This window comes from Astyanax mexicanus, chromosome 1 (genome assembly GCF_023375975.1).
Source record: "Astyanax mexicanus isolate ESR-SI-001 chromosome 1, AstMex3_surface, whole genome shotgun sequence".
Classification (NCBI taxonomy): Eukaryota; Metazoa; Chordata; class Actinopteri; order Characiformes; family Acestrorhamphidae; genus Astyanax; species Astyanax mexicanus.
Genome location: NC_064408.1, coordinates 40,517,419 through 40,541,688, shown reverse-complemented (window position 1 = coordinate 40,541,688; position 24,270 = coordinate 40,517,419). Strand labels below are relative to the sequence as shown.

Below are 24,270 nucleotides of genomic sequence, written 5' to 3'. Positions count from 1 at the left end.
GTAATGTTTTTGTTTGCCTTTAGACGCTGAACTCTGTGACCCCTCAGCCCCAGCCTGAGGACTGTAGTATAGCCCTGCTGCCCCGAAACCACGACAAAAACCGTTTCATGGACAACCTGCCCCCAGACCGCTGCCTTCCCTTCCTCATCACCATTGATGGAGAGAGCAGCAACTACATTAATGCTGCACTCATGGATGTAAGTACATTAACACTCTCTCTTTTTATGCCTAAACACCCCTTTTACCCTCTCTCTCTGTCTCTTCGTCTCTCCCTCTCTCTCTATCTCTCTCCCTCTCTCTGTATTTCTCTGTCTCTGTCTTCTGAATGTTAGACCCAGAAAGCTAGAGGCAAATCCAGCTCATTAGTTTCAGTAGTCTTCTGGGTAATCAGTGGGTTACATTAATTATTATAAAAACTATATATTTGTTCCATTCTTTCCTTTATTAAGAAACATTTTATAAAAAAAAAAAAAGACACGATAAATTAAATGGACAAAAATAGTAAAAGTATATGTTTTTCACATACTAAATTGAGTAAATAATGAAGCTTAATTTCTAAAGCCTCTTTGTTCAATCTGGCCTCATTTACTGGTGCATATTGAAAAATTTGAATATCATTGATTTATTTCAGTAATTCAGTTTCAAAAATTTGAAACTCAAGTATTATATAGATGTGTTACACACAGAGTAATATATTCTTAGCATTTATTTTTTATCATTGATGTTTATGGCTTACAGTTACAATTGAAAACCCAATAATCTGTGTCATTTGAATATTTGAATATTATATAAAAGCAATTGGTACATTTTCCTGCTGGAAAATGAAATCCGCATCTCCATAAAAGACAACTTTTATGGAGATGCGGATTTCATTTTCCAGCAGCACTTGGCACACTGCCCTCACTGCCAAGTACCAATTGGTCTTAAATAATATAAAAATTTTCTGAGACACTGTTTTTTGAGTTTTCATTGGCTGTAAGCCATAAACATCAATAATAAAATAAATAAACGCTTAAAATAGATCACTTTGTATGTAATACATCTACATTTTGAACTGAATTACTTAAATAAAGTAATAAAGTAAAAAGTAAAGTAATATTCATTTTTTTAGATGTACCTGTATTTGTTAAAAATATATAAATAGTGTTATTTTAGTACAGCAGTGAGGTAAGTGCTTTTGTTTATTTACCTGATCATCGCAATCTGTTGCTCCATATTTTAAAACGACATGTTTTTGGATTTGAGTATTTTTAGCATGATATAAATGAGAAAGTAATTCTGCAGTTAAATCATCTGAACTTAACATGACAGATTGTTTTTATATGTAGTTTGAATCTGCATACGGATTCTCCGTTCATCTCCTAGTGGCTCATGCATCACAGCTATAGGCCTAAAAAAATGAGGCAAAAAAAATAAAGAAATGCCTGCTTTAGAGGTCAATTAGCCAGGCCTCTAAGATTCAGGCCAACTCAGCCTCCTGTACATTGGGAGGAAATGCACTGGCTTGGGTTTAAAGTTCTAGCCACATGTGACTGCAAAATGACTGCTAAGCCCTGGGAGATGGCGGCTTTTCCGTAACCTGCAGACAGACGCAGAAGTGTGGGAGGTTACCACAGGGTTTTTTGGACTTTAGAGGGTAATTTTGAAATCGCTTCCCCGTTATGCTTCACAAACTTCTCGGACCTTTTTTCTTACCAAGACGTCGGGAGTGTACCAGGTAATTTCTGATTTTGTCTCTCAGTATCAGTATTGCCTCTTAGACTGGATTTGTTTCATGGCTTCGGTGGTATAATTGCCACTTTCCATTATTATCCCAGGTTTTCCACAGCATGCAAGACACAGATTGTGCACAAAAACATTTACAGAAGTGCAGCACTGTGCAAACGTCTTCAGCCACATAAGGAAAATTTGATTTAAGCTTTTTATTTCAGCAGTAAGCATAATAATTCTTACTGTATAATTCATAATGTATAATTTAGTGGTGTCAGTGGTTTAAGAAATCATTGTTTTATTTTTTTTAAACACAAATTGTGACTAAATCATGTATAAAATCATGATTGCATTTTTTAAATGCTGGTTCTGAATTGTATTGTATTCTTGGGAAGCGGACAGTAATAAAGGTGTAGTGATTTACACCTGGCAGACTAGAGTTTTTTTTTTTCACTGTATTAAAAATTCTCAGGGTAGTTTGACTGTATTATAATATCTCAGTGTAATTTTGATGTTCGCTAAGTTTAAATGAGAGTTTTAATGGAGAAAACAAACTCTAGTCTAGCTCCATATTCCACACTCAACATCTTAAAAAGAGAAAATGTGCCATCTGTGTGTGTTTGTGAGTTCATGACCACACGAGTGTGTGGGTGTGTGAGAGAGAAAGAGAGAGAGAGAGAAAAAGAGAGCATAAAGTTCAGCTTAAATAAAAGGTAATCTACCTACTGAACTCAGCAGTCAGCAATGCTGTTATATCACTAAATAAAACCGCTATTGCGTCACTAGGCTCTGACTTTTTTGACATGTGAATAATTTTTATAAAAAAAACGTTTTTAAAAAGTGTCCAGATTAACTGCATGAGTAACATGTTAAAATTGGAAGCCCTTATATTATGTGCTTGTTCTAGTTATACAAATGCAATACATCCTTACTGCCCATATGAATAGTTTTAAATGTGGCCTTAGACTTTTTCACAGTGGTGTGTACATACACATGCATTTTCTATCACTTTAAACTGGTCTCCATAGTCCTGTGCATGGTCATTGTATGTCCACACAGCATCCTCATGAGAAAAAGTCCATACATGTGTTGATTACTGCGTAGGTGTGGAAGCTAAGGGTTGTTTTCTTTGGTCGATTAAAAGGTGTGTTTTTGTTTTGTGCATCAGAGCTATAGGCAGCCCGCAGCCTTCATTGTGACGCAGCACCCCCTGCCCAACACAGTGAAGGATTTCTGGAGGCTGGTCTACGACTACGGCTGCACCTCCATCGTCATGCTGAATGAAATCGACCTGGCTCAGGTGAGACCACCTAAAGATCAGTTCATTTGATCCCTTTTATAGACTCCACACTCTACATTTAACCGGCGTTTTCACACCAACACTATGCTAAACAAACTCTGGAGCAGTTAGTTTGTGGTAAGAACATAAACTGGTCTCGATCCAACCCAACTATCCAATATACTCCTCAGGTTTGAGCTAGACTGCTGTTCAGGTGCAGTTTAACCTGATTAATTACCCAGATAATTACTACAGCTATGAACAAACACCAAGTTTGCTGCTGTTCTATGCAATTTCTTTGCAAACTGAACTTGTAGTACTCGTAGTATGACTCTGTTTACCGACATAACTGCTGCAAACTTTCTGCGATCAGTGTTAAAGCAGCTTTACACTACACCAATACCCACCCTGTTCTGGAACAGGGCTATATTTACTTTCTGGCTTTCATGCCATAAAGCTCTGACCAATCACAGAAGACAACATGCTTATGTGGTTTGTTGAAGCACTTTTTGGTGTCTAGGTTTGTGCCTGTGTGAAAACAAACCAAACCGAGGGAGAAAACAAACAAATCAAAGCAAAAAAAAAAAAAACTCATCAAATGATCCTGACCAGAGGAATGAACTACATGAGTGAAAACGCCCTTAGATTGTGCCCATTAAATGAGCCATTCCAAAAAAAAAAAACATATATTAAGAAATATTGAGGAATAATTTTGTTTTTACTATTGTAATTCAAATTATGTTGCTTTGATGAAAAAAAAATGTGCAAATGTGCTAAAAGTTGATCAAATACGGGCAAAAAATACTTATTTTTCCTAAAATGGAGAAATGGTCAAGAAATGGGCTTGATTATTATTTGTCAGTTTTATAGTATCCACTTGATTTGCAGAAAATGGAATTTGCACTCAATTATTACAAGACAACTGAATCTGAAACATTTTACTCACTTTTACTGAAAAGAGAGAGAGATTTGTAAAGATGATTGTAAGATAAAGATAAAGGAATAGGTAAAACAGTGTAAAAAAGCAGAAAAACAATTATATGCAATTATACGACTGGATCAAAAGTTGCAATGGAGAGTTTTGTTAATGTTTATTACTTACAGTTTCTACAGAACCTGAGATCTATAGTTTGAGGTGTTTATTGATGAGCTGTTTTTGTTGGTTTATTCAGGGCTGTCCTCAGTACTGGCCGGAGGAGGGCATGTTGAGATACGGGCCAGTTCAAGTGGAGCGCGTTTCCTGCTCTATGGACTGTGATGTCATCAGTCGCCTCTTCAGAATATGCAACTTGACCAGAGTGAGTCATCTTTCAGTATTTATACTTTATTGTGTTGAAACTTCCTTTCTTTCAGATTAGAGGTTAAGTGTTTACCTAATTTCATTTATTAAACTGATTAGTTGATTTGATGGTTGTATTTAATACTAGGGTTTTTTATTATATTTTTATTATATGTTGGATATTTGTTGGATGGTGAAGGCAGGAAAGAAGTTACCATATTTTTTCGTACTATAAGGTGCACTTCAAATTCTTTAAGTTTCCAACAAATCATCAGTGCACCTTAAAATGTATGAATTTTACCAATCAGGTTGTAAAAAGCAGTAAAGGCACTCCACTGAAGTACAGCTTTATACAGGAGTTTCAGATTAGTTCTCCAGCTGTATTAGCATTACCCGCTAACTGCGCTAAGCGCTAGCTTTTTTGTCGTTTAGAGGTGAGTATTATTGGAGTTGCATGTTTACCCTGTTAAAACAAGCTATGTGGGACGAACCTCTAGCTAATATCTCCCTGGCTTACCAGAACACTCAGGTTCCTCAGTGTAGCGCTAACTGTGGCTAGCACTAGCAATGAGTGGCTAATGCTAAAGCTGCGTCTAGCCTTAGTGGAAATCTGGAAATATTAAGCTTACTGTAAATAAACAGAAGAGCTTTATTCACCCACATAAACAGTTTTCAGTAGAGTAATCTGTGTAGATTAACATCCAGTGTTCGTTTGACTTTAAAATAATATATATATATATATATATATATATATATATATATATATATATATATATATATATATATATATATATATATATTTTTTTTTTTTTTAAGAATTAGTTTTGTTTACTTAACTTAGCTTAGCTTTACAGGTCTCACCACCCAGCGACTGAATTACAAGCAAAACATGGCAACACCCCTGTGCCTTAAAATCTAGTGTGCCTTTTAGTGTGAAAAATTTTATATTGTAGAAAGAAAATGCCAGAAAGTGAATAGAATTATCCAGACAAGCAAATCTTAGTTAAAATGTGCTGGTTTATGATCAGCTCTTTTAATATTAGGAATGTTTTTTAGTTCTGTTATGGCAGATTGTTTAACTCCGTGTTTGTTTTCAGCCTCAGGAGGGCTACCTGATGGTGCGTCAGTTCCAGTACTTGGGGTGGGCGGGGCATAGAGAAGTCCCCGCCTCCAAGCGGTCGTTCCTGAAGCTGATCCTGCAGGTGGACAAATGGCAGGAGGAGTGTGAGGAGGGCGAGGGGCGTACGATCGTTCACTGCCTGTGAGTACACACACGCACACACATAGACACACACAACTTAAACACAATTTAAAAATATATAAGTTTTAAGGACATTATTATTATAATTTGATTTTTAAATTTGTGTTAATAGAATGTTTTGTATATGAAGTTTTCATTGTGTCAGTGTGAATGTGTTTGTATGTGTGTGTGAGGAACAGTAAACTGAGGATTATATCTGCCTACAGTAAGTTGAAAAGAATTGAGCACCCTAGAACATTTTTTTATGATTTTTCTTTATAAATAATTGGTTGTTCAGATTAAATATCTCAGTTAAATATATCATATAGCAGATGAACACAGATGAAAAGTGAAATGAAGTTTATAGGATTTACAGAAAGTGTGCAATAATTATTTAAACTAAATTAGGCACCCTTGTTGTTTTATTGATTTGAATACCTTGAATACCAACTAATTATTGGAGCACAAAATTTGTTTGGTAAGCTTATTGACCCTTGACCTACATTCACACAGGTGAATCCAATTATGAAAAAGGGTTAAAGTGGCCAATTGCAAGTTTATATTCTCTTTGCATCAAACCTGACTGAACTGGAGATGTTTTGTAAAGAAGAATGATCCATAATACCTTTAACCAGAAGCCAGACTCTCATTGGAAGCTATAGGAAAAGTTTAGAGGCTGTTATTTCTGTAAAAGGAGGATCTACTAAATATTGATGTCATTTTTCTGTCGGGGTGCCTAAATTAATGCACCTGTCTAATTTAGTTTAAATAATTATTGCTCACTTTCTGTAAATCCTTTAAACTTCATTTCACTTCTCAAATATCACTGTGTTCATCTGCCATATGATATATTTAACTGAGATATTTAATCTAAACAACCAATTATTTATAAAGAAAAAATTATGTACATTTTAGGGGGTGCCCAAACTTTTTCATACCACTGTGAAAAAAAAACACTCAGTCACATGTTTTAGGGTGTAAATGTGAGGGACACTGAACACCTGCATCTGACGCAGCACCAAAACCACTCAGCTTGACAAACCACACGCTATAAACACACAAACACAACTTTAACCGTCTCTCTCCCTTCTCTCTCTCTTTTTCTGTAGAAACGGCGGAGGCCGCAGTGGGATGTTCTCAGCCATCAGTATTGTGTGTGAAATGATAAAGAGGCAGAATGTGGTGGATGTGTTTCATGCAGTGAAAAGCCTGAGGAACAGCAAACCCAACATGGTGGACAGCCCGGTAAGAACAGGACACTCCACATTCAGATCAGCCCACCAGCTTTTAGTTTTTTTTTTTAGTTTTAGGTTTAGTAGTGGATTACAGCATATTTTTTTTTCTACAACTATTTTAGTTAACATTATATTTTACCATGACACTGTGAACAGCATAACACAAGCCTCAGCTTTACCTCAGCTGAGGGAAGAAACAACAGGAAACCTGCTTAGAGATAAATTAATTATAACTTATACTCTCTCCAAAAATCTAAAAATATCAAAAACATATAAATGCTGCATTTTTCAAGAGATAAATTAACTTTGAGAAAAACTGAGGTGAATTCCTGGTCTAGTCTAACAGAAACTAATTTTAGGGATTCCAATTGGTTAAGCGAACTAAGGCGCTGCCACTATGATCAATTTTGAATCCCAGTTATGCTGCCTGCCATAAACAGCCAAAGTCTGAGAAAGCACAATTGGTCTTGCTCTCTCTGGGTGGGTAAATGGCCCTTTTTTCCCACATCACTCCCAAGGCGATGTCAAATAGCACAAGGTGTCTGGTAGTTGATGTATCGCTGCAAAAAAAAGAAAAACAATAATAATTCTGTTATAAATGTTCCACATAACAGTGAATAGTGATTTTTTTCTAGTCTTTTTTTATTGATGCTGAATGGAAACATGCATTCTTTGTGTTGTTTTTTTTTTAGCATAATGGGGGTCTGTGGAGCTCACAGCGACACACGTCATTCTTTCTGAAGCAGGGCAGACATCACACACTCCAGCACTAGGCCCTGGTGCTAGAGTTGTTTCGCTCTCTCAGTTTTACAATCCACTGTTGTGGTGAATTTTGCATGTTTCGCCACATCCTTTCCCCTGCTCATATTCGCGCCTCGCTGAAGAGCGCCGGCTCTTCAGTGAAAGAGACACACTCACGCTTACATAATCTGCACTCACTGCTACTAAAAAAAAAAGGGCCGTGCGGAGTGTGTGTCGCTGCCTGCTGAGCTCGGGCTGTTGCCTGTTAGGCTTTATGTTGTTGTCGGTGGTTTTGAAAGACTGAGAATAGAAGGTAATTACGCAAGACGAGCAAAAGCTCCACGTTGTTGGAAGTCAGTTGTATTGTGATAGTGATTTGTGAGATTTGTGTTTGTATGAGCTGGTGCTTTTACAGGTTACCCTCTTTTTCTTGAGGGTGACAGTGGTGGCTCAGCAGTTAGAGCCCGGGGTTCTTGATGACAGTTTTGTGGGTTCAGTTCCCAAGTTGGGTTAGCTTCCACTGTTGGGCACTTGAGCCATCACTAGTGATAATGTGTTATTGCACAGAGCACACAAAAATTACAGTATTTTTCACACTATAACATTTTTTACAAAAATCATCAGTGCGCCTCACAGTCTGGTATGCTTTATATATGAATTTTATCAGTCAGGTTGTAAGGAGCAGTAAATCTGCTCTGCTGAAATACAGGAGGTTCAGTTTAGTTCTCCAGTAGTATTAGCATTTGCCGTTAACCACACTAAGCGCTAGCTCTTTAGCCGTTCAGAGGTGAGTATTATCAGCTTGTAATCTGCTGCTAACCCTGTCTAGCACTGCTGGAGCAGCATTAGCATTAGACACTAAGCGCTAGCTCTTTCAGAGACGAGTATATCAGACTGTACTCGTGTTTGTTTACTGTGCTAAAATAAACTACATGGGATGAATTGCTAGCTGATATAATCCTGGCTCAGAGTTCCTCAGTGCAGAGCTGTCGGGTGGCTTTAGCTGATAAGGAGAAAAATCTGTGTAGATTATTTTCCATCGCTTGTGCTGTGTGGTGGTGTTGTGTCAGACTCTTCAGAGCAGCATAAACTAAGAGGGTTTGTTGTTTGGTCTTGCCCTAATCACATTTACTATATAGTAAATGCTTTATAGTAAGTAGTGAATGAGTTCATGAGTGAACCATTCTTCTAAAAACAGCTAATTTTGTTGCTTTTTATAGATAGGGGGTAGGGGGGTAAGATGATAAGTAGGAGTGGGGAATTTTAGATTCTTAGATGCATCTTAATTCAGACTATAACCAAAGTCTGGAAAAAAAAAAATCCACAAATTATTACTTGGGTTTTGGAGTATGAAATCCGTCTATGATTTTTCAGGTATTTGAACTTTTTGGTGTAATCTTCTAATCAAATATTATTAGTCATATAAGGTAAAATCCCCCCACCCCTGCAACACTGCTGTACTGTCTTTGTGTGGAAATGCTGCCTGGTCCTGCTGTTTGAAAGTGTTGTTACTGAGCAGTTTGTTGGTCTGTGTTTTCAGGAACAGTACCGGTTCTGCTATGACCTGGCGCTGGAGTACATCGAAACCTCGTAATGGAAAAGTGGTGAAGGACTTTCTTCTCGCTGTTCACCCGTCCGGACTTTTCCCGGACCCCTCGTCAGTTCATTCAAGGCATTATTGTTGTTGTAAATTGTAACAGAAGCTGTCCGAGAGGCACGCTCATCATTTTCCCCGTGTACAGTGCTACAGGATCCAAGTGCCGACCATCATGCCACATTCTCTGTAACGTCTTTTTTCTTTTGTTTGTTTATGTTTTTATTTTTCGTTTTGTTTTTTATGCATCTTGAGATAAATATATTTTTTTGTTTGTTTGTTTGGTTGTTTTGTTTCTATGCAGCCATTGTTAACACTGAGGCCAAGCTGTTGCATGATAAAAGTGTTCTTTATTTCTCTCTCTCTCTCTCTCTATGTCACTGTTACTGTCAGTGAATATGATTATATCAGTATACGTATATAGAATATCCATCGTTGTGTGAAAAAGTAAAGAGAAAAAAATAATGTTCATCCATGAATCGGAGTGCAGCCTGTGACATTGGCTTGGTATTGTTTGTATTGTGCACTAATGGCTGGGCTTATTACATTTTTTTTTATTTGTTTGTTTATTTGTTTCTGTTCATGCTTATGTCTTATTTTTTGTTAACTTTGTTTATTTTTTGGTTTTGTTTGGTTTGTTTTGTTTCTTTGTAGCAGAGCTATAATCATAAGCCAAAGACTCATGTAAATATGTCTATATAGATAAAGCACATTGTTTGTATTTATTGTTTACTTGCATTCCTTTTTTGAAGGCTCAAAACAATCATTGCCATTCCAAGTTGTTTACCCAATTTTTTTTTTCTGTAAACATTTTATTGTAGATTTGTTTTGTTTTTTAGTTTCATTTCAATAGTAGTGTTTTAGTTTTGTATTTTATTTTTAAGTTTGAACTTTTAGCTGTGATGTTAAGGTGGTTTATTATTATTTTTTTATTTTGTTTGTGTAAAATGATTGTGAATTGTATCTTTACCGCAACTGTTTCAGCGAAGGCCCCGGAGAACAGAAGAATTAATTTTTTCCGACGTTTTCGCTCTTGTGTTGGACTCTTTGAGAGGAAGCGGAAGAGTAACGGACGAGTACAGGAGTGTTTATTCCGTCTGCACAGTATTAAACTGCAGTATGTTTAGAGGAAGACACAGCCAGCGCCTCCATGATGGACCTGAATGGCGGTTTTATACAGTGAGGGAGGACAGATTATTAATAATGTGATCTTAATCATGCATAATCCTTTTTGTCTGTAGTTGTTGGCTTAATGGCTGTAATGAAACCAGTAAAACACTTTTAATAAAAAAGACATAATGTACCGATTGTACCCACGGCTTCTAGTTTCATTCGCCGGCCTTCAGAATCTGATTAAAGTCACAGAAAATGCTTCAAAAACACAAATGTCACCACAAGATTACAATCCGTAAACAGACACGTGTGGCCGTTTTATTAACCTCTAGTTCCCTGGACTGCCACAACCCAGAGAATATACACTTTTACAATTGTATTTTATGTAAATATTTTTAAATAGATGCTCATGGTGTACTACAAAAAACAAATCTTAATCTTATAGTTATTATCTGAGGAGTTATTATTTAGAATCCACTATGAAGTACCCGTAAATATTATTAAATATTTAGTATCTACCATGTAATATGCAAAAACTGTTATGAATTATTCAGTATCTAATATGAATGATTTAGTACCTACTATGAATTATTCAGTTACTACTATGGGTTTTCAGTAAATGCTATGAGTTATTCAGTTTTTGATATGAATTATTTAGTTACTACTATGAATTATTCCGTTACTACTATGAATTATAGTTACTACTATGAATTATTCCGTTACTACTATGAATTATAGTTACTACTATGAATTATTCAGTTACTACTATGGGTTTTTCAGTAACTGCTATGAGTTATTCACTATCTATCATGAAATGTTTGTATCCAGTATCTGCTTTAAATTCTTCCATCGACTACGAGTAAGTTAGTAGCCACTGTGGATTTTTCAATAACTAATAAGAATTGTGTATCATGTAAAAACTATTTTGTATCTGTATCCTCAGAATGAATTTTTAGCTACTTTGAAGTTTTCAATATGTACTATAAACGATTCTGTATCTACTATGAATAAGTCAGTAATTATAAGGATTATACAGTACCTATATTAAAAAAAGCAAAACATAATTCAACCTCCACGTTTAGCCCCCCTGTAGCAGTGACACATGCTAGTGTCAGTCACTATAGCACATGCAGAGCATGAACAAAAACAAGACATAAAAGGTATAAATTAATTTGTATTGATTAATTAATTTGGATTCGATCCTCAAGCAAAATGTGACTTAGTACTTGATGGAGAAACTCATGTTGGCAAGCAAAGAGGTCAGGCGTTCCTTGTAGTTGTTATCCAGGTTTGTGCACACCTTGGGATAATTTTGGCACGCTCCTGTTTACAGAAAATTCTAAAAGTTGTAAGAATGTCTCTTAGAGGCTTGATGTTTGAGCTCCCTTCACAGAGTTTCTATGGGCTTAAGGTTCAGAGACTGTCTAAAGTCTAAATGTTCTTCTTTTTAAGCCACTCTTTGTTGCCTTGGCCATGGGTTTTGGGTCACTGTCATGCTGGAAGACTCATCCATAACCGTAACTTTAATATTCTGGCTGAGGCCAGGAGGTTCTTATCAGCCACCAATATTATGTTAAAAGTTGTTATTTAAAAAAAAAAAAAAAGCTTAAGGATACATATTTTCCCATTCATTTAGGGTATTTTAAGCAGAAAGTAAGGTTGCCGGGATTAGGGGACTCTTGCCGCTGGGGGGCGCCGAAGTAAACTTTAATTAAAAAAATAATAATTATTTTAAATTCAAACGAGTGCTGGATGTAAATCTACACAAATTTCTTACCTGAAAATCGTTTATTTGGGTGAGTAAGGCCCTTCTGTTTATTTACAGTAAGCTTAGATTTCCAATGTTTGGATCAAAATGGCCAATAATAGAGGCCACCATGCAAGCAGCCAGCAGCGAAATCACCACTGAATTAAACACACACATGCTGGGAGCGCCACTGAGAGATCCTAAGACCCTCACATACTCTACACCGCCATAACATGTTTAGTGACAGCATTGGAGCTACTAACAAGCCAGAAGCGCTGCACTGTTAAAATAACAATATGCAAATGTCAGAGCACACCTGGTCCTTGAAGGGAGTGGCAGGTAGGATTGCCACCCGTCCCTTAAAATACGGAATCGTCCTTCGTTTGGCAACTAAATATTGGGTCCAGTATTGAACCAATAAGTGACGCGATTTGTTCCCTTATTCCATAAATGTCAAATCCACGTCTGTTACACTCAGATCAACACTAAACCCATACTTCCTCCACTCTTCTGTGTGCTGCTGCACTGGACACCTAAAACCCTGCGCCTTTCAGGGCACACTGGTAAACATGTCGGCGAGTGTTTTCAGTGACGCACAGCGTGGCTGTCTGACATCAGACAGCATCTCGAGAGCAACACTGCTCACACTTGAAAACACAGAAGACCCTAAAACTGATCTGGTGCGGGTAGTTTAGTAGGCTATTGTGGTTTGATTCATTGTTTAGGATGTTGAGTTTTGTCGAAAGGATGATCATTTATTTAATATACAGTAGTATAAGCCAATATAAATATTATATAGGGCCATTTAAAGAACAAATAAAACTAATAGAATAACAATAAATAAATACATTTGTTAATAATAAATAATAATAAACATTTTTTAATCACTGGACAGTGTATTCCTCACAAATATGGACATTTGGACACAAAATACACAGAGATCTGTACAATCTTATTTCTTAGATTGCAAATTTTTGTACAGATTTCTGTGTATTTTGTGTCAAAATATTTATATGTTTGAGGAATAAAGTGTCCAGTGATCATTACATAAAATATTATAGTGTGTTACTAAAAACACCAGCACAAAATAAAACATACCACTGCTGAGGGTCTCAGGCCTGTGGTGGACACGGCCCAGAGGAGCCGTTGTGGAATTCTGAAAGGTGGCGACCCTAGTGACAGGTGACATGCTGATTGTTTTATTTCATGTTATGCCCAAAACACACTTATGATTAATTAAGAGATTTAGTACGTGCCTTTTGCTCATTTTGAACCACGCAGGGCATACTTTTCCCATTGTTACGATAGCACAGACACACTGACGGCTCACCGATAGATCACTAAAATCACTAAAACCTGACCATTGTCTGATTATAGAGATCTGTGGGTCATACAGTGGCAGAAACCAGACTCTGAGCAGCACTATATTTGGTGTAAGGAGGGAAAAACTGTGCATATTTGACTTTTTCAGAGCATTTTAAAGAACAGAGCCAGAGGTGAAAGATCAGCTGTGGCTTTGCCAGGGGTGCGGTGCAGAATTTGTAGCACGCCGTCGCGCTGCGTTTGTGAGAAGCTGAGAAGCTGTGGTTCGGGCTCTCTCTCTGTCTCTGTCTCTCTTCGCTTTGTTTCCTGTCGCGATCCTCTGAAACAGGATGCTTCTTCACACTCTTTTGTTCTCTCTTGTTACTCTGAGTGTCTGAGCTGGCAGCAGAAGAGGGGGTGAAAGGGCATCTGCAAATTTACCTTCTTCATCTCCATCCAACTTCTCCGTCTGGATCTCTACTTTCTCTCCATGGACGCCGTTATCCCGTGACTTCTGCTCCTTTCTGAGAGTCTGAGAGCTCCTGTGTGGTTTGATTACTCTGCTGGAGTTGAGGATGGCTGTGACACTAACAGAGTTCACGCGTACGCTGGACCCTAAAACTCTGCCCAGGATTCTGCAGATTCAGTCCGGATTTTACTGCCAAGGTAACACTTTACTGCCTGTAACTCATTTCCACTAAACGCTGTTTTATTTGTGGTCAATTTGATCACATTCGATCTTTAACGTTTCTTTAAAATTTATTGACATTTGAGATTTTTGTGCTTCATATTGAACGCCTTTTCCTATTTTCAGTAAGTAATGAAGTGGTTTTAATGAATTTAACAATTTTAACCAAGTAAAACCAAGTAAAATTATTAGTTGCACTGATATATTTTCAATATCCTCTACTCAGTTTGATGCCAGGCATTTTTTTAGCTGTACAAAAAAAAAGAGAATATAAAAATATATACAATAAATATATTTTACACACGTTTGTTTTGAATAATGTGGAGGGCACAATGATATGCATTTTTTTTTTATATTCAAAAAACAAACAAACAAACAAATATACATACATAAATAATTAAATAATTCAAAAAATATACCTCTACTTTAGGCCCCAACCTAACAACACAATACTTGCCATACTCTATGTCTCATAGTAACATAACATGAGAACAACTGCAAAAAAAAAAAAAAAAAAAAACATTCAATTCTTTGTGCAGGAACTTTGCTAACATTTTTTCATTCTGTTCTTCATTTTCTGAAGGTTTAAATTGCTGGTGGGAAAATGTACCCCAAGAATAAAAGTTGTTAGCCAATTACCTTTTACACCATTTAAATGTATTCTAATTAAATGAGTCATAGATTTCACTCTTTGACTGATACTTATATTAGATGCTGTTGGGAAAATTCCATTTAAATGTAAACGTGTCATGTGTAACATGTAATCGCTCTGTTGAAATCTGGAACTTAAGCACACACTTTTTTAAATCTATTTAATCTTATTTAATCTATTTCTAATTTAATCTATTTTTCCTACACAAAAAATAACAGATAAAATGTTGTTTTATTTTATTATCCTCTCATCTGTATATAGTTCTACAGCAGCAGCGCTGTGTAACTGAATCTACTGGAGCAAGATGTGCATTAGTCTAAATTCTGTTCCATCCAGGAAATATCACTCTACGGCATTAAGAATATGAATTATAGACATAAGTGGATAGTGAAATGGTTCGCTTATATAAAAAAAACAGCTTTTTAAACAAAGACACGTGCCTCAAATAAAATTTTCTGTAATGAGGTTTGACTCACAATAAGTGCATGCATATGAATGATTCATTAAACAAAATGATTAAATATATCTTATGTGGATGCATACAGTACTGTGAGTAAATAGATAATGATATATATCTCAGAAATTAATGTGTTGTATGTGGGGAAAAAAATAGACACGTCCTAAAGCTGAGCACATTTGTAGCTACGACTACATTTTGTTAATATGTATGATGATACAGGGGTTATGAATCAATATATCTCTACGTATTGCGATACTGTAAGCAATATATATATATATATATATATATATATATATATAGTATACTATCACTATAATTTTGAAATAATTCTGAAAGTCATTTTGAGTAATTTTGAACTATTTCTGTTCATTAATTTACTATTAAAATCTTTAAAATATGTTACAAAAAAAAGCCAGCAAAATAAGAGTGTGTGTATAAGTGTGTGTGTGTGTGTTATTTCGAAATCTGCAACTATATATGTTTAAATAACCCATTTACACACAACATGCACTAAAGAACTACTGGAAGAAACATGTAACACTTAACTATTTCCACATTTTAGTTTCACTTAAAAAAAAAAAAGTTTTCGTTTATTATTAATGGCATTGTAATAAACAATATTTAATACTGTAATTCTCATTTTTTTCTTAATTTAAAATTTTACAGTATTTATTAGTGTAAAAGCACTATATTTAAGCTAAACAGATATGTGATGATGCACATGTGTGTTAGGCATGTTAAGCTGAGCTGAAATGGCAGAAACAGGACTGAGCAAAGAGAAGATGATCAGAAAAGCTGAGTGAAAGTGTTTTATATAGAGTGAATTAAGAATTATTTTACAATACACATTTCCAGATTTAGGACTCCAGCCATTTTGCATTTGATACTGCAGCATTTCTGTCTGTTTAAAGGAAGATGATCGACTCGCATGCGAAAACAGCCCCCCAAAACCTTTAAATAGCGGCCTAAGCACCAACCAGCCATAATATTAAAACCTTAAAACTTACAGGTGACAAGAAGAACCTTATTTTTTTTTTCTTAAAATGCCTCTTTTCAAGGAGCGGGAAACACATATTAGGCAGCAAGTGAACAGTCAGTTCTTGAAGTTAACGTGTTGTAAATGGGAACAATGAAAAAGCTTGTACATGCAAGAAATTGGTAATATGTATGATGACACAGAGGTTTATGATTCAATATATCTCGATATATTATCATACTGTGAGATACAGTACCAGTCAAAAGTTTGGATATACCTTCCAATTCAATCTTTGTCTTTATTTCTTTATTTAATTTATTTTCTACATTGTATATTAATATTAAATACATAAAAAATAATTAAGGGATTATGTGGGATTATGTAGTAAACAGTTTTAAAAGGGTTTTGGCCTCCACAATTCCCTGAACTAAACTTCACTGAGATGGTGATTTGAGTTGATTTGGGATGAGCTGGAGCTTGTTCAGCACCTCCAGGAACTCCTTTCTTCAAGACACTGAGAAAACTTTTCCAGGTGACTCTCCCTCAAGACACAAGCGTGTACAGATCTGTCCTCAAAGATAATGTATAAAGTATAAAACATATTCTGCTTTGTTTAAATAATTCTCAATGTGTTCCTGTAAAGCTTTAATGTCTTTAATATTACATTAAATTAAATTAAATGTAAGAAAGCACAATGAATGAGAAAAGGTGCGTCCAAACTTTTGACTGGTACTGTATTGTGATTGTTCACATCGAACACTATAAAAAAAAAATAACAACATCCAATATATTTATGAAATAAAAAAAAAGTTTACTTTTTATCCAATCAGAACACTGGGATCTTATCACAGAAAACAACACTGCTGTCTATGGATCAAAGTTTAAACACAACACCTAATGAACCACCGTCCGTCACTAATCTTTACATTAAAACAAGTAATTAATAATCAAACATTTTGAAAACCAATACAGTGCTCCAAAAATTAAATATTGCAATATGCTAATCATATTTTCTTATGACTGGCTACACATCAAAGTCAGAGCATCTCCAAAATGGCAGATCTTGTCGGGGGTTCCCGATATGCAGTGGTTAGAACAAACCAAAAGTGCTCCAAGAAAAGACAGCTGGTGCAGCAGCTGCAGTAGAGGATCATGAGTGCCCAGAGCTTATTCATTAGATACACAGAAATCTATCAATTTAGAGGACTGATAAGATCTGCTATGATTCCTTAGTGCCAGATATCACAGAATATCTTCAGAGGTCTTGATCTTGGGGAGTGCATGGCCTCGAGAGGTCAGAACACCTTTGACTTCATCCACGTCCTTAATGATATACAGCTCTGGAAAAAAATAAGAGACCACCTAAAAATGTTTCTTAGAAATGAGTTTCTTAGATTTTGCCAAATTGAAAACATTGGGAATATAACCAAGAAGAAGATGGATAATCACAAGCCAGGAGTGGCATAAAGTTATTCAAAAGCAGTGTGTAAGACTGGTGGAGGAGAACATGCCAAGATGCATGAAAACTGTGATTAAAAACCAGGGTTATTCCACCAAATATTGATTTCTGAACTCTTAAATCTTTATGAACATAAACTTGTTTTCTTTGCATTATTTGGGGTCTGAAAGCTCTGCATTGTTTTTGTAATTTCAACCATTTCTCATTTTCTGCAAATAAATGCTCTAATGACGATAATTTTATTTAGAATTTGAGAGAAATGTTGTCTGTAGTTTATGGAATAAAACAACAATGTTAATTTTACTCAAACATAAACCTATAATTAGCAAAATCAGAGAAACTTATTCACAAACTGAAGTGGTCTCTTATTTTTTTATACAGCTGTATATGCTAATTGATATATATATATATATATATACATTGGTGTGTTTGCCCCCTTCATGATTTCTTTGGGATTTTTTTGCATTCTTTTCACTCATAAATGTTTCAGATCATGAAACTAATTTAAATATTAGTGAAAGACAATACAAGTAAACCAAAAATGCAGTTTTAAATAAAGGTTTTTATCATTAAAGGAGAAAAAAAAATCCAAACCTACATGGCCCTGTGTAAAAAAAGTGCTTGCCCCATTGGCTGTTTAAAATGATCAGTGGTTTAGGGGATAGTTTATCACACAGTTGAGCAGTAGAACCAACTAGAAACAATCGTAATTCAAAATTGTAAAAAAATAATAATAATAATTGAAAAGAAAGAAAACAGTAAAACAGTTTAAAAGCCACAAATTGTAGAACAGTTATAACTAACTTTATGGGCTTAGCTTTGTTGAATAAAATAAAACTTAATTATAAGACTGAAAAAATATGCAAAATGTATAGCTTACATCCTTTATTATTAAGGAGGTAACTTTATATTATCGAAAAAAATCTCATCACTGACCAACTGGGAATGAGACATGATGGAATAATGGAAGTAAAAAAAAAGCCTAGCTAGCTACTGAGATGAGCAACTAGTTATAAGGAAAATGGCCAAAAAACATGGAAACTACACATTAAACTATGACAATATAGTGGTTAATGTGATTTTTAACAAGGGGAATTTGTGGGTTTCTTTGGTCGGTAGTACGCTAATTTTAAAAGAAGCTAGTTTTATCTCCAGCACTAACCCAGCACACCTACTTTCTGTGAATAAGGTCAGGTGATCACACATACACATAAATTCTTGTGATGCTCCCAAGATGTCCCGTGTTTATACAGCTCTGGGAAAAATTAAGAGACCACTTCAGTTTCTGAATCAATTTCTCTGATTTTGTTATTTATAGCTTTATGTTTGAGTAAAATTAACATTGGTGTTTTATTCTATAAACTACAGACATTTTATCAAAATTCCAAATAAAACAATTGTAATTTAGAGCATTTATTTGCATAAAATGAGAAATGGCTGAATTAAAAAAAAAAAAGATGCAGAGCTTTCAGACCTCAAATAACGCAAAGAAAACAAGTTCATACTCATCAAGTTTTAGGAGTTCCGAAATTAATATTTGGTGGAATAACCCTGTTTTTTAATCACAGTTTTCATGTACCTTGGCATGTTCTCCTCCACCAGTCTTACACACTGCTTTTGGAAAACTTTATGCCTTTACTCCTGGTGCAAAAATTCAAGCAGGTTAGCTTGGTTTGATGATCAGCTTGTGATCATCCATCTTCCTCTTGATTATATTCCAGAGGTTTTCAATTTGGTAAAATAAAAGAAACTCATCATTTTGAAATTTTTAAGTGCTCTCTTATTTTTTTCCAGAACTGTATAACTTCATAAGTTAAAGGGAAGGACAAAAAGTGCTGTGAGGATCTGTAAGGGTCTGAGACACATACGTCATTAATAACAATCTTAACTATGCATTTAAAATTGTTCTATGTTTGACATACTTTAAATTTTGACTTAAACAACTCTACTTTAAATGCTTGAAACCAAGCAAATCAGTGTAACATCAATATAATAATATTAAATATAATATTAAAGTAACTGTAATACATGATTTGCTACAGTTGAATTGCTTTCTTGTGCTTGTGTTCTCCAGGCTCTGTGTACGAGCTGTGTGGAACAGAGTGCTGTCTCTCCACGGGAGACCTGATGAAGATCGTTGACATCAGCATCACCAAGTTCATCGCACACACTGCTGATTCCACAGAGATCAAACTGCCATTAGATTACCCAGGTATTGAACGTTCAGTCAATGCCTTTCCCATACAGTGCCCTCCAACAGTTTTGGAACAGTAAGATCAATCCCTTTATTTCTGCTGTATATGGGAGAAAAGCTTTTATTTCCAAGTCTTAACATCTGGATCTGATATACAGTTCAGAAGATAGCACCTTCTGTCTGAACCCACACATTGTGTTTGTATACTTCACCTGGAACACTGGTGAACACGGATTCTAAGGTTTAGAAGAGATTCTAGAAGTCTAGAATCACTATTTACAATGACACAAAGTCAATCTATGACTATATCTTTTTTTAATACATAAAATAAATACATTTTACACATTTTTGAAGACATATACTGTACCACTAAAAAGTATGGACACACCTTCTCATTCAATTTTTTCATTATAATTTTTGTCCTACATTGTAAATAAATACTGAAGCCATTCAGACTATAAAGGAACACATAAGGAATCATGTAGTAACTTAAAGTGTAAACAATGTAAAGTATACTCTATGAAGCATTTAGATGAGCTCTTATCTGAGGTGCTGTTAACTTATGGTTTCTGAGGCTGGTAATTCTTGGTCTTCCTTTCTTGGGACAGTCCTGATGAACATCATAATGTTTTAGATGGTGTTTGGGACTGCACTTAAGGATACTTTCAAAGTTGTTGAAATTGTGTTGTTATTTTGTTGTTACCAAATCTACTTCTTCACAACTTTACAACTGATGCTCTCAAACACATTAAGAGAAAATAAATTCAAGCATGTTCCACCTGACCTTATATAGCTGACAAAAAAAAAAATCTGATATCTAAGCGAGAATCTAAAATATTAAACATATTCTGGTTTGTTTATCACTTTTTGCTTACCAAAAAATTCAATATGTTTTTCCACTGAACAAAAAAAAAAACTGAATGTATGTAATCATGTGAGCAAATCTGGAGTTTTTAGTTAAAAATTACCTTTTCAAAAACAATAAAAATGTGACTTTTACAAAAGTCTGATGCAAATATCCAATGTCATAATAGGATATTAGAAAAGCTGTAATTGATTTATTTTGCTGGAATTACCCTAAATAGATTTATTTAGATTATTAGACCACCATATAACCATGTACCAGTCTCTGGCATTGACTGGGGAAAGCTTTTCCCACTCCTTCATGCAGAATTCTTTCAGCTGTGTGATGGAATGTGGCACCTGCCTTTAAACCTATATCGTTTGTTCGCTCATTTCATCCTACTGTGTTTATGAAATCTAGCCTTTTAAATAACAACACGTTAATAGCTTATCTTATACCAGTATTATATACAGTATCTGTGCCTGATATGTATGGAGCCAGTAAGCAGTTCAGTCATAAAGAAACGAGAATGCTTGAAGAAGTAAGACTGAAAATAGTTCAGATCAGTTAGGATGATTGCATGTTTGAAGCAGAAGAACAGGCGGTGGAGAAGTGTCAGTAGAAACGTATGAATGCGTGAGTGCACAAGGTTACTCAGAACAGTAAGAGCATGTGTGGTGTGTAGTGTTTATCTCAGATGAAGGTGTTAAATAAAGCTTTTTAAATACTGCAAATTAGAATGAGGCATGAGTCATGATTGTGTGTGTGTGTATGTGTGTGTGGCAGCTATGCGTTGGTTTGGTAGATGTGGTATTGTAACAGGAGAAACAGGGGGCAGTGCAGGAGTGTGTAGGAGGCTGGACTCAGTCCTCTGCGGTTTGAGTAGAAAGAAGAGACAGGCAGCTGAGAGAAGAATGCAGAATGAAGAATATATAAAGATGTTCAGGCCATCTAACTTTTCAAATATTGGGTAGACCTGGTCACTTGTTGTAGGCGAATGTAGGCTTACCTCCATAATTAATACTATAGCTAATGCTCTAATTGGTTTTCCTATTAAGGGTGAGCGATATGGCCCTAAAATAATATCACGATATTTCATGGTATTATCGCAATAACAATACTCTTGGCGATATGACAAAAAAATACAAAAACTTTAGCAGATTTGTAACAGATGTCAATGATTCATAATGTCATGATACTAATAATAATAATGCACTCCAAATATCTCCATATATCCAGGATTAAAGTAAAATAAACGATACTGGACAGATATAATCTGTCTCTAGTAGATATAGAATAGGAAATGAGAAATGTGTATATTTTTCTTTTGCTTTTAACAGCAAAAAAGTAGTACCCTGATGTGATAATTAGGGGTGAGTGTTATGGGACGATATTTCAGGGTATAATATCGTTCACGATATTCAAAAATGTTGGCGGGTGATTCTCACGAAGACCTTCACATTAACATAAAAAAGTTTTTCACCTCATTGCAGCATTTTTTCAAGTTGAGAAGCTAAAATAGAATGTGTATTTTACTATATTGATTATTTTTTCATATATTTAAAAAAAAAAGAATTTTATTATCATTTGAAGTTTATATGATCCAGAATAATTCTCATTACCGTTACAGTAAATGACGAAGCTAGATCAACGGTTCAAAACATTTTTTGATGATTAATTTCATATTTCCACAACAAGTTCCATCAACTTAACAGCACAGTCCTTGACAATTACTTTGATCTTTTTTATTTATTTATTTATTTATTGTTAAGCAACTCTCATTACCGATACAACATTTGTAAAATATATTTTAATTTTTTAATTAATGGAAATGATTTTAGAATATGTTTGATCAAAAACTCATGTGGACAACAGGTGAGGGGTATACTATAATAAAATGAAGAAAAGTTACGATAAGATGTAAAACATTTTAAAAAATGTAACATTTTAGATCCATAACGGTAATGAGAACACAATAAAACGGTAATGAGAATAAATGTAACGGTAATGAAACTTAGTTAAGGCAATTGTGTAACAAACCATGGAACCAGAAAAACAAGCACATTTCAAGAAACTTTAGCCTTGGCTGCTGCCTTCTTGCGTTCAATCTCTGTCAGTCTTCAAAAAATGAATATAATCATTAGACTAATCAACAGAGTATAAACATCAATGACATTGTTATATATATATATATATATATATATATATATATATATATATATATATATACATACATATATAAAATAAATTACCATAAATGATTATATATATATATATATATATATAATGAATTACCATAAATGATCAAATAAACTCTGTTAAATGACTCTTTTAGCAGTCTTACATAAGAATCTCATTACCAGCTCAATGGTTCTTATTACAGTTACGGCCCTCACAATGCATGGTAATGAGAATATTGAGTAACGGTAATGAGATGCTCTTGGCTAATTTCACAAATTACTTAAAATGCTAATATGCTAACAACCTATAACTTTGCCAGATGTCAAAGCCTTATATTGTGATAATATTCATGAAATAATTTATTTTTATATTTTTAAAAGTAATGAGTATTAAACCATAACGGTAATGATAATAGACAGTGTAATTGAGGACAGTTTTATCAATATTAACACAGATTTCTCAAAGGGAGAGAAGAGTGACCAACTGACCTTATCTCCATTTTGAAGCTTGTCTCTGAAGTGATGCATCATGGGATAGCTGATCAATTTAAAGGCACAGTGTAATTTTTATAGGGGGGTGAAATCATGAAACGGTAATGAGAAAACATTTGTTCAGACACAGTTATTTTGTTTAAAATCATGTACATTTTTTTGTTCAATACAAAAAATATTTATATTATGTATAAATATAGATATTTTAAATGACTTTACCCTATTTTGTTTATTTGATATGCTTAGTAATTTTAAAATGGTTTAACTTAAAATTAGAAAGAAGGGATACGGACACATAACGGTAATGAGAATTTCCATATATTTTTTATTTAATTTATATAAAAATAATTTTATATGATGATGAAAACAATTGATCCATACAGTACTCCCTATTCGCTTTACACACAATATCAGAGATTTTATGAATTAGGTATTGATTAAAAAAAATTTGTCATGGACATGTTCCCTGCAGCTTCATGAGAATCACCCTGGCGATATTATCGCATACGATTCAATATGGCACACCCCTATTTTCTATACATAAAACTAGTGCTGGGCAATATGAACAAGAGTGTATATCACTGTAGTTTTTAATATTTTTTATTCATTTATATTTTTTTGCATGATCAGGTTTTTATATAGGTCTGTGACTTACTGTACTGTTAATAGTACGTATATTATAAAACACCAAAGCTTTAAATTAATTAAGGCTTTGATTAGTATTGTGTCTGCGCTGTACCAAAACATCACACAATATATACAGAAATCAGACTTCATTCACAGAAAAACAGCTGAAGAATGTAAACAATAGGCATTGAAAAGAGATGAAGAGAGACTGTATGCCAACAACTCTAACACTGCTTTCTTTTTAAACTAAACTTTATTTTTAAAACTAAATATATTAACTAAACTAAACTAAATCAGTCAAGTTTTTCCATTTATAAAATCCTTCAAGCTACAGGATTGATATATTCCAAAAATATATGAAAATGCATACCGGAGTATAATAATGGTCACAAAACATCAAACAAAGCTGAACTGCTTGAATATTTGCATCAGGAGTTATATGAGGTTACCCAAAAGCA

General features: G+C 34.6%; 2 protein-coding genes and 1 long non-coding RNA gene across 19 annotated transcripts in view; 2 read left to right on the top strand and 1 right to left on the bottom strand.

The window, feature by feature from the left end:
- ptprk (protein tyrosine phosphatase receptor type K) overlaps positions 1-10,390 on the top strand; it is a 206,385-nt gene extending 195,995 nt beyond the window's left edge. For 16 of the 17 annotated variants that reach the window (XM_049478680.1, XM_049478698.1, XM_049478763.1 and 13 more), the window contains 6 exons: positions 24-197; positions 2,879-3,010; positions 4,162-4,287; positions 5,366-5,529; positions 6,618-6,753; positions 9,025-10,390. In XM_049478680.1, the coding sequence (XP_049334637.1) occupies positions 24-197; positions 2,879-3,010; positions 4,162-4,287; positions 5,366-5,529; positions 6,618-6,753; positions 9,025-9,078 (786 nt within the window). In that variant the 3' untranslated portion in view covers positions 9,079-10,390. Of the gene's footprint in view, positions 1-23; positions 198-1,699; positions 1,922-2,878; positions 3,011-4,161; positions 4,288-5,365; positions 5,530-6,617; positions 6,754-9,024 lie in introns of those variants that run through there. The other variant, XM_049478802.1, reaches the window with a different exon arrangement.
- Positions 10,391-13,563: 3,173 nt separating this feature from the next.
- Positions 13,564-24,270, top strand: part of themis (thymocyte selection associated) — a 23,042-nt gene continuing 12,335 nt past the window's right edge. Inside the window, exons 1-2 of the mRNA XM_022685546.2 lie at positions 13,564-13,906; positions 19,550-19,687. Coding sequence (XP_022541267.2) covers positions 13,816-13,906; positions 19,550-19,687 — 229 coding nt within the window. The 5' untranslated portion in view covers positions 13,564-13,815. The remainder of the gene's footprint in view (positions 13,907-19,549; positions 19,688-24,270) is intronic.
- The window catches only part of LOC125801705 (uncharacterized), a 10,050-nt gene continuing 1,615 nt past the window's right edge, over positions 15,836-24,270 (bottom strand). Inside the window, exon 2 of the long non-coding RNA XR_007438872.1 lies at positions 15,836-17,356. This is a non-coding gene — a long non-coding RNA (uncharacterized LOC125801705). The remainder of the gene's footprint in view (positions 17,357-24,270) is intronic.